This window comes from Chinchilla lanigera, unplaced genomic scaffold, assembly GCF_000276665.1.
Source record: "Chinchilla lanigera isolate Chin_1 unplaced genomic scaffold, ChiLan1.0 scaffold00032, whole genome shotgun sequence".
NCBI classification, from domain to species: Eukaryota; Metazoa; Chordata; class Mammalia; order Rodentia; family Chinchillidae; genus Chinchilla; species Chinchilla lanigera.
Genome location: NW_004955433.1, coordinates 6,377,964 through 6,392,950, shown reverse-complemented (window position 1 = coordinate 6,392,950; position 14,987 = coordinate 6,377,964). Strand labels below are relative to the sequence as shown.

Below are 14,987 nucleotides of genomic sequence, written 5' to 3'. Positions count from 1 at the left end.
CTGAGAACTGTGAACCCAATCCTGAGGAACAAATTCTCTAGGCTTCTACCATTCTGAAACATGGTGCTCTGGGGCTGTCTTTTCAAAGCAGTCTTTCATCTTTGGAATTTTGAGGCTGCAAAGGGTGGAGCTCTGCTGGTTCTTGTGATATCCTCAGGCCATCTTTTCTATTGTCATGTTCCTTTTCAGCAAGAAAGTTCTCCTCTGCTCCACCTGTGAAATCTACAACTTTACTAGAATTTCCTTTCTGGCCAAACTCACAATGTTTTAAATCATTCTGCTAGGCTCCTTGCCCTTGATTCTCAACATAGATCTGGCTAAAAGACCCGAAGAGTAGCCATTCTACTGCCTCAACATTAGACTGCCTTGAAATATCTTCCACCAGATTAATTAATCCACTGCTCTTATTCTCAGTCTCAGGCAAAGTCTGTGGACAAAACAAAGTACAGACAAATTTTCTGCCAAAGTATAACCTATACATGGTCTGGAGTCCAACAGCCAATGCAGTTCTTCTTCCTAACTAAAACCTCCTGAGCCTGGTATTTACTGGCAGCATTTTTATCAACATTCTTGTCTTCTGAGCTCTGACCAGAATTTCCCATCAAGTTCAACTTACAGCATTCTGGGCTGCCTTTTCAGCTGGCATATCAAAACCTTTCTAAGCTCTTCCCACAAGCTAGTTTCAAAGGCTCCTGAACCACATTTCCAGGTAACATCATAACAGCGACCATACTCCTGGTACCAAAATCTGTCTTAGTTATTACTTTTCTTACTGTTGAGAGAAACTACTTCACTCCCACAAGTTGAAAGAGGAAAGGTTTATTTCAGCTTACAGTTGTAGAGGTTTCAGTCCATAATCAGCTGGCTCGAAGGAAGGATGGCACAGCAGAGGGGCATCATGGAGGAGAAATAAGCCATGGCAAAGAAGAAAGCAGCAAGCAACAACAAGCAGCAAGTCTGTCTTCCCTCTCTCCCTTTATGTTCTATTCCGGCTCTAGGCCTATAGATTGGTGCCACCCACACCCAGAACTATGCTAATTTGAATTAGCACTAATTTAGTACTATACACCCTTAATCCCAGTATCACATGCTCCAGGTCCAGTCAGCTCTGAAAAGCCCCACCTATGAGTGCATGAGGTTTCAGTGGGACATGTAGATACAAGCCACAACTGACTTCAAGACTGAGAAGCAGCTACTGAGACTATAAGTAAGATGTTGATAAATTAAAGATATTCCGCTCTTATTCTTTGAATTTAGCAACTCTTTGCAGTCTTTTAAAAGATAAAAATATTTATTCACTATTGTTCACCTACCTCTTTTAAAAAAAAAAGCAATTGCCAAGAACTCTTATTCTTTGAAAAAAATTTGTAAGAGCCTAAAGTATCCAGAATAACTTAAATATAGTGCATTGTGTGGAATCCTACTGATTTACTTTAGAAGCATGAGAGGATTTTGAAAGTTACCTAAGAATTCTTGAACAGTCACACTTCTCATTAATGTTTCCATTTTCATGAAATGCCACTTAAATTAGAAACTTTTATGAAAGGGTAAAGCTTATCAGTGGTAGAAAGTAAAATCTGAAACTCTAGGTATTGTCTAAAAAGATGGAATTTTTTCTTTTGTTTTCTTTCTCTTTTTTTTTCTGAGACAGAGTCTCATTATGTAGCACAGGCTGGCCTCAAACTCATAGTGATCCTCCTGCCTCAGCTTCCCAAGTGCTGGCATTACAGGCGTGTGCCACCATGCCAGCAAGATGGGATTTTCTAGGAAAAGATTTTCTAAGAAACTTGAAACTTAAATAAGTTTTTTGTTACTCTATTATCAGTATGGGACTATACCCAGGCCCTAGCTTGTCCCAAGTGTCTCAGAGAATATAAACAATTAGATATTGTTGAAACAGAACAAATCACAATATAAAAATACAGTAAAATACAAGATAAAGTGGGCTCTAATTGAGTTTTTGGAATTCATGTGCTCCAGACCCAGTGACTTGTCTGGCTTGCTTCCTTGTGGGGTGGAGAAAGATAGTGGGTATTACTGGGTACTGGAGTAGCAAGGGGTCCCTTCCATGCTTTTGTTATCCTGTTTGAACAACTGGACAAGGCAAGCAAAAACACAGAGGCTTATTAAAGGTAAGAACAGAAGGAAAAAAATGTGCTCTGCAGAGTGAGCACAGCCCAGTTAAAGTAGGAAAAGAAATACACCCAGCAGAGTTCAGGGCAGGCTGGTGAAAAGTCTCATAAGGGCCACACTCTTAATGACTACCATCTTTTATACTCCAATTCTGATATCAGGTCTAGGCCATCCTACCAAAAATCTGCTTGATCTTATGCCAGAAGAACTGAACTTAGCATTCTCTGATTGGTATCAAGTGCAAGGTTCAGAGGGTGTTCTGTGCAAGTGTCCTGCTTGCACATCCAGTTTGCTGTGCCCTAATATCTTGCCTCAGGCAGATGACCTGTCCAGCTACAGGACACTGTAACAGTGGTGACTGGACACTATGTTAATCATGTTTGGTACTAATGTTCTTCAAACCCATATAAAATTTTTGTGATGGTCCTTGGCATTGAGGAAAGCCATGGTATAGAACTCTCTTTCCTTTCAAATTTAACTGTTTTTCTCCTTCCTGGTTTGCTTTCTGCACAGCAGACATTCTACACCTTTAATCGTGGACTGCCCCATGCCTTCCAACTTCTTCGACTCCAGTGTGCTTCACAGAGAGGCCTCTTGGCTTCTGAGAGTCTTCAACTTCATTTCTCCATCCTTACTAAACGTTTGTTGAGAACCTACCATTATTAAGCATTGTGGGCTGGGAAGATAGTCCCTGTCTTGGAAGTTCAGTGGCAGACAAAATAAGTAAAAGATTCCAATTCAGACTGGTAGGTAGTTTAGTAAAGGCGGCGGGGGCGGGGGGCGGGGGGACTGGTGGTGGTGGTGGGGCAATTAGCCTGGACATAGAGAATGCTTCCAGGAGGAAATGAGGTCTCAAACCATGGAAGATGTTATACTGCCCCCAAGTGGAGCCACGGTTTAGAATAAAAGATGGATTCAAGGTGTTCCCAGGAGACAGAATTGACAGAACTGGGCAATGAAATAACACAGATGTGAAAGTGAAGAAAGAAAACTTAAAGATGATTCCCAGGTTCCAACTTGAATGACTCAGTAGGCTACTCAACAAGATCTGAAACATGCAAAAGGGAATCTCTTAAAGATAATTTATTTCTAGACGTATGTTTGAACTTTCTCCACTAGGCAGTCCAACTCTAGAGAGCTAACTTTGGAAGTGGATTTGGCAGTGACCACACGAAAGGTATCATCGGTATGAATGAGTGTGTTTAGTTCAAACAAGACTGCAATTAGGACCCCAAGGAACACAGCATGAATGGACTGGCAAATATTAATCATCCTCTGCCCATTTTTCTGGCCTCGTCTCTGGGCCCTACATGCTGTGGCCCTGTGCTCCGGCCACCCTGAGTTCTTAGGGATTCCCAAACACACCATGCTGTTCCCTCCGCACAGTTCTCATTCCCCTTCCTCCTGCCAGGCTGGGCCTAATTCTTTCTTATTAGTCAGGCACTCTAATTTGTGGTCTGACCACCTCCACTGTAACCGGCAGGGAGCCGCCCTCCTTCCCAAGTACTACCTGAGCCGACCTGCACTGATAGGCTTTGTCCACTCTAGAACAACGTCTGGACACAACGGGATAAGGAGTTCCAGAGACAACGTCAGGCCCATCTTCACTGCTGGATCCTTCACATTCTTTGGGATTCTGCAACTACGATATGCTAGCTACATGTGTGCTGAACTGCAGGGCATTACTCCTCAGGCGAGAGAATCTTAAGAGTCCACGGCGTTGGACGTCAGTACCAATCTCTGTCAAACGGGGTTCATTGCAGTACCAGACCTAACCCCTAGAGGCTCACGCAAAACTCCTGCCTGGGAGTCACGACCTATCGCGGGATGGGGCGCGACCTCTAGCGGGATGAAACCTGGCTTCTCCAAGGGTAGGGCGGGGCCTCTCGCGGGGTAGGGCGGGGCCTCACGCGGGATGGGCGGGGCATCTTGCAGGGCGAGGCCTGTTCTCATAGAGCTGGTTCCCGCCGCTCAGCGGCAACGGCGTCCTGAAGAAAACGCTGGGCGGGCGCCAGTCTCGAGGAACGCAGCCCTCGGAGGCGCCGGCGCGGGCCCGCAGGTACCTGATAGGAGCCGCCGGTCAGGGCCAGCTCCGCTAGGACCGCTCGGCCATTAGCAATGCAGCTGTAGGTGATCGTCATAGCGGGCGTGACCAGTGAAGGAAAGGATCCCGCCGGTTCTAACCGCCCGCCTCAATCTCGGGGCGGGGCTCCGGGCGGAGGCGGCCCTTGCGCAGGCGCGAGGAGCGGTTGATTGGCAGCAGGGGGCGGGGCCACCCGCCTGTGAATCAGATCCTTAAACTTACTGAAGAGCGCTTTCCCTTCCCAGGGGTGACCTACTTTTGGTTTGTTCACGGTCTAGGGCACGTAAAACGCACACGTTGGCGTAAAGTGAAATTAATTCATTCACTCACTCAAGCTTTGGCCGAACTTTACTATGTGCAGAGCCTTGGGCTCCTGGGTGTGCAAAGGTGAAGGCCCTGCCCTTGAGCGGCGCCTGTCCCGGTGGTGGTCCCCGCCGCGGGTGGGTGCGTGCGCTGCGTGCGTGCGCGGCGGGACGCGTGGACCGGAGCGCGGCTGTGGGCGCCTGCGGATTGTCCCTGGGAGAGCGGCGCAGTCAGCGACCCCCCAGGGATGGGCGCTCGGTGGGAGGCGAGGAAGGGGCGAGCGCAGGCAGGGGAAACAGCATCTATAAAGCCTTGAGGGACCCTGGGGTTGGGGAATGGGAGTGAGGCGGGTGGCAGAGCAAAGATGTGTGGGAGAGAGGGGAGGGGAAGAGGGCGGCAGTGGTAGAATGGCATCTTGGATGCCTGGACGAGTTTGCAAAAGCACGAACCCAAGGCAGCTTGTGTATTTTCGATAGCAAGGTATTGTGGCACAGTGGAAAAAGGGCGGCCTTTGAGCTCAGCGTAGGACATTGGCGTTTGCTCTGTGCTTTTCTGCAGCTCAGCGTTTCTCAGACTCAGTTTCCTTATCAATAAAATGGGAACCCTTGTCAAGTTTAAATGAAGTAACTATGTAAAGTACTAGCATATGGTAGATGTGCTATTGCAATCCTGATTGTGATGAGTACGTAAAGAATTAGTTTCTTGCTCCCAACGGTATCTCCTTAAAGGAAAGACAGTTTGTCCTGGCAGGAATTAAAAGCACATTATCAATTCAGTTTACTCAATTCAGTTAAATTGGCTTGCAAAACGGATATAGACTGTAGCTCCTGAAAAAAAATGCCGTGTTGAATCATGTATCCTGTTATAGAGAGCCAATCTTGATTCAGTATCTTACCAGTTTAGGAGTGCTGGCTGGGTAACGGGTAAGGTGACTGGATTACAAGGCCTTGGTCACGTTACTTCTGTGTGGGAAAATATATTACTTCTGATGTGATGCTTTGGTAATATTCATGTTTACAATAAAACTAAGCTCAATAAACTTGGCCACATTGCAATGCTTTTCCGTTTAGTAAACAGGGGAGCTGAAAGTGACGAGTAAAGAAGTCATGAGCTATCGTAAAATTTTTAAAAAAATTAACATTAATTACAATTATATATTAAACATCTCATCGTTGGAGAGGTGTATACGGACCTGACCTATTTCAGTGTCACCTTATTGTATTAAAACAGTCTTATGAAACAGGTGTATTGGGTTCATTTTGCACAATCCATATATTCCAGCCTACAGTGAAGGTCAGTACAACTTTATCTTTCCTTTGAGCCCTTTTTCTTCTCCCTGCTCAGCTTTTTAAACCTTTAATTCTCTCCTGCAGTTGTACATTGTCCCATCCCATTGTGCTTTATTTTCCTGTATGCTGTATTCTACCAGATGGGTGTGGTGTCCTCTGGTCCCTATCGGGTTTTCTAAGGTCAACTCAGATTTTCTCTGCTCTCTTCTTTCACCACAGGATGGCATCTATCTCCGTGTGCGCGCGCGCGCGCGTGTGTGTGTGTGTGTGTGTGTGTGTGTGTGTGTGTGCTGAATTGTGATCATCGTCTTTGTAAGGTGGCATCTGCTGCTGTTTTCTGCCTGCTCTGACCATTAGCTCATGCCCTCCACCTGACACACCAGGGCCCTCATGGATGCTGTAGTTCTCTCTCAGCCAGTTTTGTAGTTTGGGAAAAGAAATACTTTCTGCTGCTCCATAGGCCATTCTGAGGCTGTGGGAGCCTCATGCTATACTGCCACCTCTCCTGTCATGCTGTGTCACTGCCATCATGTGGGGAGCAGCTCTTGGACCTTACCTCACAGGGAAACAAACCCTCAGGTCCCGTGTCCTAGGTGTCTTCTCATTACACTCCATCAAGCCCCATCTCCCCGGGGACTTACATGGCTAATCACAGTGCTTCCTCTGTCTCTGCCCCGCTCCAGCATGTAGAGATTCCAGCAAAGGTCAGATCCTCTCTATTTTTATCATTTCTTAGAAATAACCACTGCCAATAATCTAACTTGCAGGTATGCTTTTTAAAAATGTGTTTATATATAGTATTTAACATTAATGAATACATACACATTTTTTGTGAAATTTGCTTTTGTTTTTTTCAGTGTTGGAGACTGAACCAGGGCCTCATGCATGTAAGAGCTTTACCACTGACTTATACTCCAGGCCCCTGAAATCTGCTTTTTAACTTTTGTTTTGAAAAAATAATATGTTGGAATATGGGTGCACCTTGAGACTGGAATGTTAAGTGAAATAAATCAGACACGCAAGCTTAAATATCCCATGATTTCTCTTATATAAGAAACTCAAAGCATAAATAATTTAAAGTGCAAAGTAAACGATGGAGAATAGGAATTGAGGAGATAGCTCTTTTGCAAATGGGAAAGGGATGTAGAGATAGAGGGCAGGGGAGGGTGGGGAGGAGAAGAAGTAATAAGAATTAAAGTATGATATACTTGCTCCAACTCCTCACTATGAATGTAATCACTGTGTACTGCAAATGTGTACTAATAAAAATTTTAAAAGTTTCCTATGACTATCATGTATTTCAAATACTTTTTTGAGTTTACCATTTGATTCCCTTTTTTCTTTTAGATGTTATTCTTTTACAGACGTTTTTGTTTCTTTTCTACTTAAAAATATCAAACTTGGGACTTCAGTTTCGTGTTAGGCAAAACATTTGGGTTTAAAAATATTCCTTGATTTTTCTCCAGTTATTTTGCCTGTTTGTTTCAATGTTTAAATCTTTCATACACTTGGAATTTGGTTTTGGGTCTCCTGTGAGGTCTTCCTAAATGGAGAGCAAATTGTTTCACACCACTGATTGAATACTGTATCCTTATCCCACTAACTTGAAATGCCACTGTTACCTGAGACTACATTCTCCCATATATTTTGTTAATAAAAGTTGATTCATATGCCTAGCTGAGTGATTTGGCAATTGTAGTTCATATTGCTTGATAGAATAAATTGGAGAGAAAACATACAAATATTGAGTTTTCCCACCTAGGAGCATAGGTTAAGTAAAGTATTCTTCATATTGTCTTCCTTTTTTTTTTGATCTTTTTGAGACAGAGTTTCACTCTGCAGTTCATGCTGGCCTTGAGTGAATTCACTTTGTAGTGCAGGCTGGTCTCAAACTTGTAGCAGTCTCCTGCTTCAGCCTCCGAGTGCTGGGATTACAGTTGTGCACCCCCATGCCCAGTCACTTCCTATTGTCTTTCTATAAAAGCTTGACAAATTGTTATGTTTATTCTGGGGTATTTTGGTTATTCTTGTCAGTGAAATTTGTTCTTCATTGTGCTTTCAAACAGGAATTTGTTCCCATTACGTTTTCACACTGGCTGTTTTTGGCATTCTGTTGGTGGTATCGAATTTATTTTGGATATAGCCCTTGCTCTATTTTCTTGTAATTTCTGTGAGGCTGCGGGCTTCCCATTGAGCACGCAGGACTTTGCTCAGTGTGCACATGACCTGGTATACTGCTGTTGACAGTCATATTCATCTGCTCTATTGGGCTTAGCATCGTGTGGAGGAGAACCTTGGGGAACATGCTAGGTGGAGACTGGGTGATGCTTCAGGGTAGTGCAATGTTGAGATGCTGAAAGGACTTTGGAATCAGGCAGATGTGGACTTGAACACTCATTGCCACTTTTTAGTTGCTTAACCTCAGCATCACTAAATTTCAGTGTATAAAGCATATTTTGACTGGCTACAGTAGGTATTCCTGATGGATGGTTGCTGTGTGATTTCATGTTGTCATGTAACCACATCTACCCAGTGAGATGTCCGCATATTTAAGAAAGCATGCCCTGGCCTATGTGAAACACCTCTCTATACATTCAGTGAACACGTGAGTCATCACTTTGAACACATTTCCAGAAAATTTCAGAATTCTTTTGCAAAATGTGTTCTATGCCAGTCTCTAGCTTGTAAGTTTTCTCTGAACAGCGGCCAAGGATAACCCTGTGTTACCCCTACCATATCACACAATGGCAGGAAAGAGGGCTGAGTTGGTTCTTCTGAGTATGAGGAATTCAAGAGGCAAATAAACTGGCATTTAGGTAACTAATCCATGAAATACAGCCACGGGGCACTTTAAAATGGCAGTGTTTTCTCAGATCTCTGGCTTCTAGGCCCTTTGAGGGAGGTGCTGAAGGATGCATGGAGTGGTGGAGGAAGGCATATCAGAATCTCAGATGGGGCTTTTTGAAATCCTTTGTGTTCAGCACTTCACCCCACCAAGGTCTTGACCTCATCATTACTGCTCATCCCCACATTTGAGGGTCTCTTGAGTGGCAAGCCTCCGCTGTTACTGGGAATGATGGCATCTCTGGTGTATCGGAGGAGAGAAAACAGTTGTTTTCTCTGCATTTCGTGGAATGAAATACAATAATTTATTTAATCATTCCTTTTCTGTTTTGCTGTTGTTGTTAATACAGATGGGTTGATGTCTCTTTACTGGGAAGTGTAGTCAAATGGAGGACAAGTGGCAAACCGTGCTGGGAGCCACCCAATGTAGGTGTCAGTTACAGTGCAGTTGTTTGGAAATCTAACTGCAATGCAGAGCCAGCAGAGGGAGCACAGAGCACAGATTTGAAGGAGAGCACAAACTACAGCTGGGAGCAATCAGCAAGGCCACTCAGGGCTTTTACCAAGGAAGGAGATGAGACCTAGGAAGAAGATCCATTCATCATCTTCGTTCCTGTGCTTGCTTCTAAAACCCATTCAGGCTCACACAGGCCTTGTGTCCCCTGCTCTGCAGCTTTCCACAGCCCTTGCCTTTCCTTTGGTTGCTCACACGAGAAGACCCCCAAGTGCCGTCTTGTTCTCTGTGCCGCTTTCTCTGGGTCAGTTATTTGACTCAGGTTCTGGGGTGAACATTGTGAGGGTCCTAGAAAAACATAGGAACTCAGGAGCCTTGATTCACTATTAGCACTGGGTAAAGCACTTTGTTGGACATGAAGGGCGGGAGAGAGGATGAGGTTGGTTCTTCTGTACATGGAGAAGTAAAGTTGGGGGAAGTTGTAGGAGGGGGGTTTCTTGACAGTGGAGGAAGAAGCCAGTTCCAACTTGATCGTCTTGTATAAGCAGCACCATGACAGCTCCAGAGGCACATGTGGTATGCCCTCAACACACAGAAGCTAATAGAGGCACGACTATCTCAGCTTTTTCTGCAGAATACTAGGATGTTAATTGGTATTATATGAGAATATGACTTGGTATCAAGTAAGTGTGTGGAAACTCTGGGTAAAAAGAATGGTGTAGCCTTCTTAACTGTGGGAGTTCTTAGATCCTCTGGTAGGCAAATTAAATGGTTTGTGAATCTCTGTTAGAAGGGGCTATGTTATGTGGGTTTTCCCAGACTTATGTGTAATGATCCTTTTAAATGGATGACAGCTTATGGGACAGGATTCTGTGAATTACATTTTGGAAATTGCTGAAATCAATTTGGCCAGTGTTTAGGGTCTTAGGTAATGAATCCATGAAATACAGCTGTGGTACACTATCTAATGGCAGTGTTTTCTCAGTTCTTCTCTGGCTTCCCAGTTCCTCTGAGGGAGGTGTGGAATGATTTGTGGGGTGGTGAAGGAAGGCATTTCAGAATCTTGAATGGGGCTTTTTCAAATCCTTTGTGTCCCTCACAACTCCTTCCCCCACCAAGATTTTGATCCCATTCTTACTATGTCATTGCTGTGTTTGAAGTCTCTGCAATAGCAAGCAGCCACTATGCCTGCCAGTGATGGTGCCTTTCAGGTGTAGTGGAGGAGAGCAAACAGCTGTAAGCCATTGTTGTACAGGCTGAGATTCACATTTTCTGCTGGTCAAGATTTTTCATTGTCTTTCCCAACTCTAATATCTTCTTGACTTTAACCTTCTGTCCACTTTAACTACCACCGTAGCCATTAAGTCTGCTCACTTACCCGAGATCACATCATGCCAGTTACAGGTTGGAAGCTTTTGGTTATGTAATGTCCCATTCTTCTAATTATCCCTGCATCCTCTTCAGCCTTACTTCCTTCGGAGGTCTGTAGTAACCTGCCAGTCTGTACCACTTACTTTTTTACATAGTTGGTTTCAGTCATTAATTGTATTCAGCCAATTCTTTGTTAACAAATGTTTTGCATTTCAAAGTTTATAAGTAGGTGATTTGGAATGTAGAGCACATTTCTCTGCGGAAATATGGTAGCTGAGTCAAGGTACATTTGCAATAAAAATAGTAGAAAACAGTCTCTAGTAATTAAAATAAATCAGTAACTCTAGTGATTAAAGAAAACAGGGAATCAATAAGACTGAGTTAGCTTACTGTCATTTGTCTTGGTGCTCGTATTTAAGGAAGAGCAGGTTTAATTAAAAGAAGACAAAGAGTTGCTGGAAATTAGTGCATATTCTGAATGGGTCTTATGAGGCTGTTGCATAAAAGACACAGGCCCTTTTTATGTCTTCATTACTTCACTACTCCAAACCTTCCATTTCCATAATTCTTAACTCTGGCTACTAGTGCTTTTGTACTTAGCTATTTGGATTATTTTTGGCTTAAAAGTGTTTGTGGGGACATTTTATCTGAAAAAGAGGAATAATGTAGGATGATTCACCTTTATTTCAAAAGCCATTAGAAACAGGGTAATCAGACTGTGTAGTACTGGCGTAAGGAGAGACATATCCTTATAAAGAATTGAGGGTCTAAACACCCACCTTCCAAAATGTAATTCATAAGGTTTATGGTAAACTAGTTTTTAAATAGGCAGCCAACACCATCTAACAGGGAAAGATTAGTTTTCCAAAAATGATGCTGGCAGTAGGGTATCATGCTTGTAATTCCAATACTCGAGAGGCTGAGGCAGGAGGATTGCCATGAGTTTGAGGCCACCCTAGGCTACATAATGAGTTCAAGGCCAGCCTGGACTATGGATTACATAGTAAGACCCTGTCTCAAAGAAACAACAATGATGCTGAAACAGCTGGAGAGCTACATGCAAAAGTATGAATTTGGCCTTTTCCTTCTACCCTATAAAAATTAAGGTGAGCATCATAGGCCAACTATACAAATCTTAGAAGAAAACACAGTTGATAAATCTTTATGACCTTGGATTTTTCAAAGAATTCTTAGATATGCTGCCAAAAACAGAAGCAAAAGAGATAAGTTGGACTTTATCAAAATTAAAAACATTTTTGTTTCAAAGGATATGAGCAAGAAACTATAAAGTTGGGTTGGGGGTGTAGCTGAGTGGTAGAATGAATGCTTATCAATGTGCAAGGCCCTGGATTCAACCCCAGTGTGTGGGGGGGTGGGCAAAAAGGCAACCTCATAGAAAGAAATATCGGTAAATCATATGTTTGATAAGGGACTTACATCTGGAACATATAAAGAACTCTTGACATTAGTAATAAAAAGACTAAATAACCTGATGGAAAAAATGGGCAAAAGTCTGAATAGGCTTTGTGCCAAGGAAGGTATACATTGCCCAATAAGCAGATGAAAAGATATTCAACATTATTAGTCATAGAGAAACACAAATCAAAAGCACAACGAGATCCACTTTACACCCACTAAGATGGTTTGAATCAAAAAGTCAGGTGATAATGAGTGTTAGTGAGGATACAGAGAAATGAGAACCCTTGTACACTGTTGGTAAGAACATAAAATGGTACAGCTGCCTGAAACATAGTCTGGCAGTTCCTTATCTGATTAAACAGGATTGCCATAATAACCCAGAAATTGTATGTGTACAGGGGGATCAAAATATATGGTGAATATTTAAATTAAAAATATTATTACAGTGAAAGACACATTGCTATTAATCTCCCTAAAATATTTTGCCTTGCTTTGAACACACATTATTCTTTTAAAATTTTTTTTATCAGTACATGTTTGCAGTACGTAATGATTACATTCATTGTGGGGAGTTGGTACATGTATATAGCACATCTGAATTCTTTTTATGTCCCTTCCTTCTCCCCTCTCTCCATCTCTTGGTCCCTTATCCCATCATTCATACCACTTTCTGAACTAGTTCTCAAAGTTGTCTTTTGTGTCTTCATAAGGTGTGATAAAAAAAAAAAATCCATTGAATACTGCTGCCGAGCACTATTCAACAGAAAGGAAAGCTCCTAAACACATTATGGTATGTCCTCATCCACCTTATTCACTAGATCTGGCATAGTGCGACTTCTGGCTCTTCCCCAAAGTAAAAATGACCATAAAGGATAAATATTTTGAATCAATTCAGGACATTGAGACAGCTACAACAGTACAACTAAAGGTGCTCATGAAAGAAGATTTACAGAACTGCTTCAGAAAATGACAAGAATGATGTGTGTTCAAAGCAGGAGACAGTAAGTATTTTGAGGGCAATTAATCACAGTATGTCTTTTGCTGTAGTAACTTTTAAAAATTTAAGCATTAATTGTCTTGATTATACCTTGTATATGCAATAAACAAAAACATATATCTACACTTGTATTTTTTTTTTTTTTTGGTATGTGTGGGATTTGGATCAAATGTGGGGCCTTGCACATGCAAGGCAAGTGCTCTACCACTGAGCTACATCATCAATCCTTGTATGTGAATTTTTAAACCAGTGTGTTCATGGTATGCCAAAAGTGAAAACAACTCCCACGTGTATCAGCTGATGAATGTTTAAACAAAATGCGGTAGGTACATATAGTAGAGAATAAGAAATGACTTGGATGAATTTGAAAACATTAAGTGAGAGAAATCAGTTACAAATGTCCACACATTTTATGATTTTATTTGTATGAAATTCCAAGATTAAGAGATACATGCTGTGATGGTTAAGCGTCATTGTGTCAGCTCGAGTGGATTGGGAGTCACCTAGGGAATTAGTAAAGCACGCTTCTAGATGTGTCTGGATGGGTCATGCAGGTGTGGCCTTGGGCCTATATCTGGTCCCTTGTTCCTTCTTCTCTGGCCATATTCCTCTGCTCTGGTTTCTGGCCACATGCACTAAACAGCTTTTCTCTGCCACACCCTTCTGCCATGGTGTTTCTCCCTTGAAACCTGATAACTATGTATTGAGTGTCCTGAAACTGTGAGCTGAACTAAACCTCTCCTCCTTCAAGTTGTGGGTGTCAGGTATTGTGTCTCACTCATGAGAAAAGCTAATACATGTAGAGAGAGAAAGTAGAGTAGTGGCTGTCTAGGACTGGGGAAGAGAATAAAGGCATTATAATTAAAGGATTTGAGATTTCTTTTTGAGACAAGGAAAATATAAAATTGATTGTGATGATCGTTGACCATACCTGTGAATATGCTAAAGACCATTGAAATGTATACTTTAAGTTGGTGAGTTGTATGGTGTATGAATTATATCTCAGTAAAGCTTTTTTAAAATAAAAAATCTATAATGTAACATCCTATTTTAAACTAGGAAAAGAAGAGCAAATGAAACCCAACATAACCAGAAGAAAAGAACTATTACAATAATGAAACAGGATAAAAAACAAGAGAAAATAAACAAAAATAAATATTGGTTCTTTGAAAAGACCAACAAAATTGCATGAAAAATCAACTGGCAGAAGAGTAAATAATTATTTGCAAGTTGGTGAAAATGAACTTGAGGCCTAAATCTGCTACTAAATTTCAGATGTGAGTTGGAAAATTTCCTTTAACTTTCCTATGTCTCAGTTCATTATCCTTAAAATTAAATGTATTTAATTATATATATATTTCTTATTATACCAGATATGAATTATTCCGTGTTGCAAATTGATGTAGACAGTGTAGCTGTTCTCAATGGGCAGATTCTTTTAGTAAATATTCATTTCTGTAATAGCATCCATTTAGAAGCTATATCTTCATTGTCACAACCTTGTTACTTGGAGGTATTTTATGATGAAAACAAACTTCAGATCAAATTCTGCCTGAAGTACACACATTTATTGTCTACCAAGTATAGAAATAGTTACACAGGCCAATCAGTTCCTATAAGCTCAGTGAAGTCCTCATTCTTTGTCCCTTTGGGCACCTAAATAGTCACTTGCATGAAAAATTTCCTTCAAAGGCTAATGCAACACTATTGTACAGGCAGGATCATCTAGCCTTGAAGTTGGATGAGGCAATCAAATTCTTCGTTTCAAAATAGATAGGGAGGTGCTAGGATTGAATGCAGTATTTTAAAGTCAGCACTGACGGCGTTAAACTGCTGATCTTGTCTGATTCCATGCCCCATTCATTGAAGGGTAGGAGTGTATATAACTTACGATACCACACATTGTGAACACTACCTATTTTACCAATGAGGTATCACATCTAACCTTCCTTTATCAGCTGCCTGTTGCCACTATGATGCTACATAATGAACATTCAGGTTGCCTTTGAGGAATAAGAAATAAATTTACTGCTCGAGTGCCTAAGTCCAGTGGAGGGTCTGTGTTTGCCCGCATATTGGGCTTAACTTGGCTGT

At 42.0% G+C, this 14,987-nt stretch overlaps 2 protein-coding genes across 7 annotated transcripts in view; one reads left to right on the top strand and one right to left on the bottom strand.

Annotated features, from left to right (window-relative positions):
- LOC102028566 (vesicle-associated membrane protein 714-like) overlaps positions 1-4,319 on the bottom strand; it is a 55,069-nt gene extending 50,750 nt beyond the window's left edge. For 2 of the 5 annotated variants that reach the window (XM_005388224.2, XM_005388225.2), the window contains exon 1: positions 4,197-4,319. In XM_005388224.2, coding sequence (XP_005388281.1) covers positions 4,197-4,274 — 78 coding nt within the window. In that variant the 5' untranslated portion in view covers positions 4,275-4,319. Of the gene's footprint in view, positions 1-3,643; positions 3,974-4,043; positions 4,117-4,196 lie in introns of those variants that run through there. The other 3 variants (XM_005388226.2, XM_005388227.2, XM_005388228.2) reach the window with 3 other exon arrangements.
- Positions 4,071-14,987, top strand: part of Rasgef1b (RasGEF domain family, member 1B) — a 783,333-nt gene continuing 772,416 nt past the window's right edge. The window contains exon 1 of one of the 2 annotated variants that reach the window (XM_005388230.2): positions 4,071-4,192. The gene's annotated coding sequence lies outside the window, so the exon portion shown is untranslated. The remainder of the gene's footprint in view (positions 4,193-14,987) is intronic. The other variant, XM_013516120.1, reaches the window with a different exon arrangement.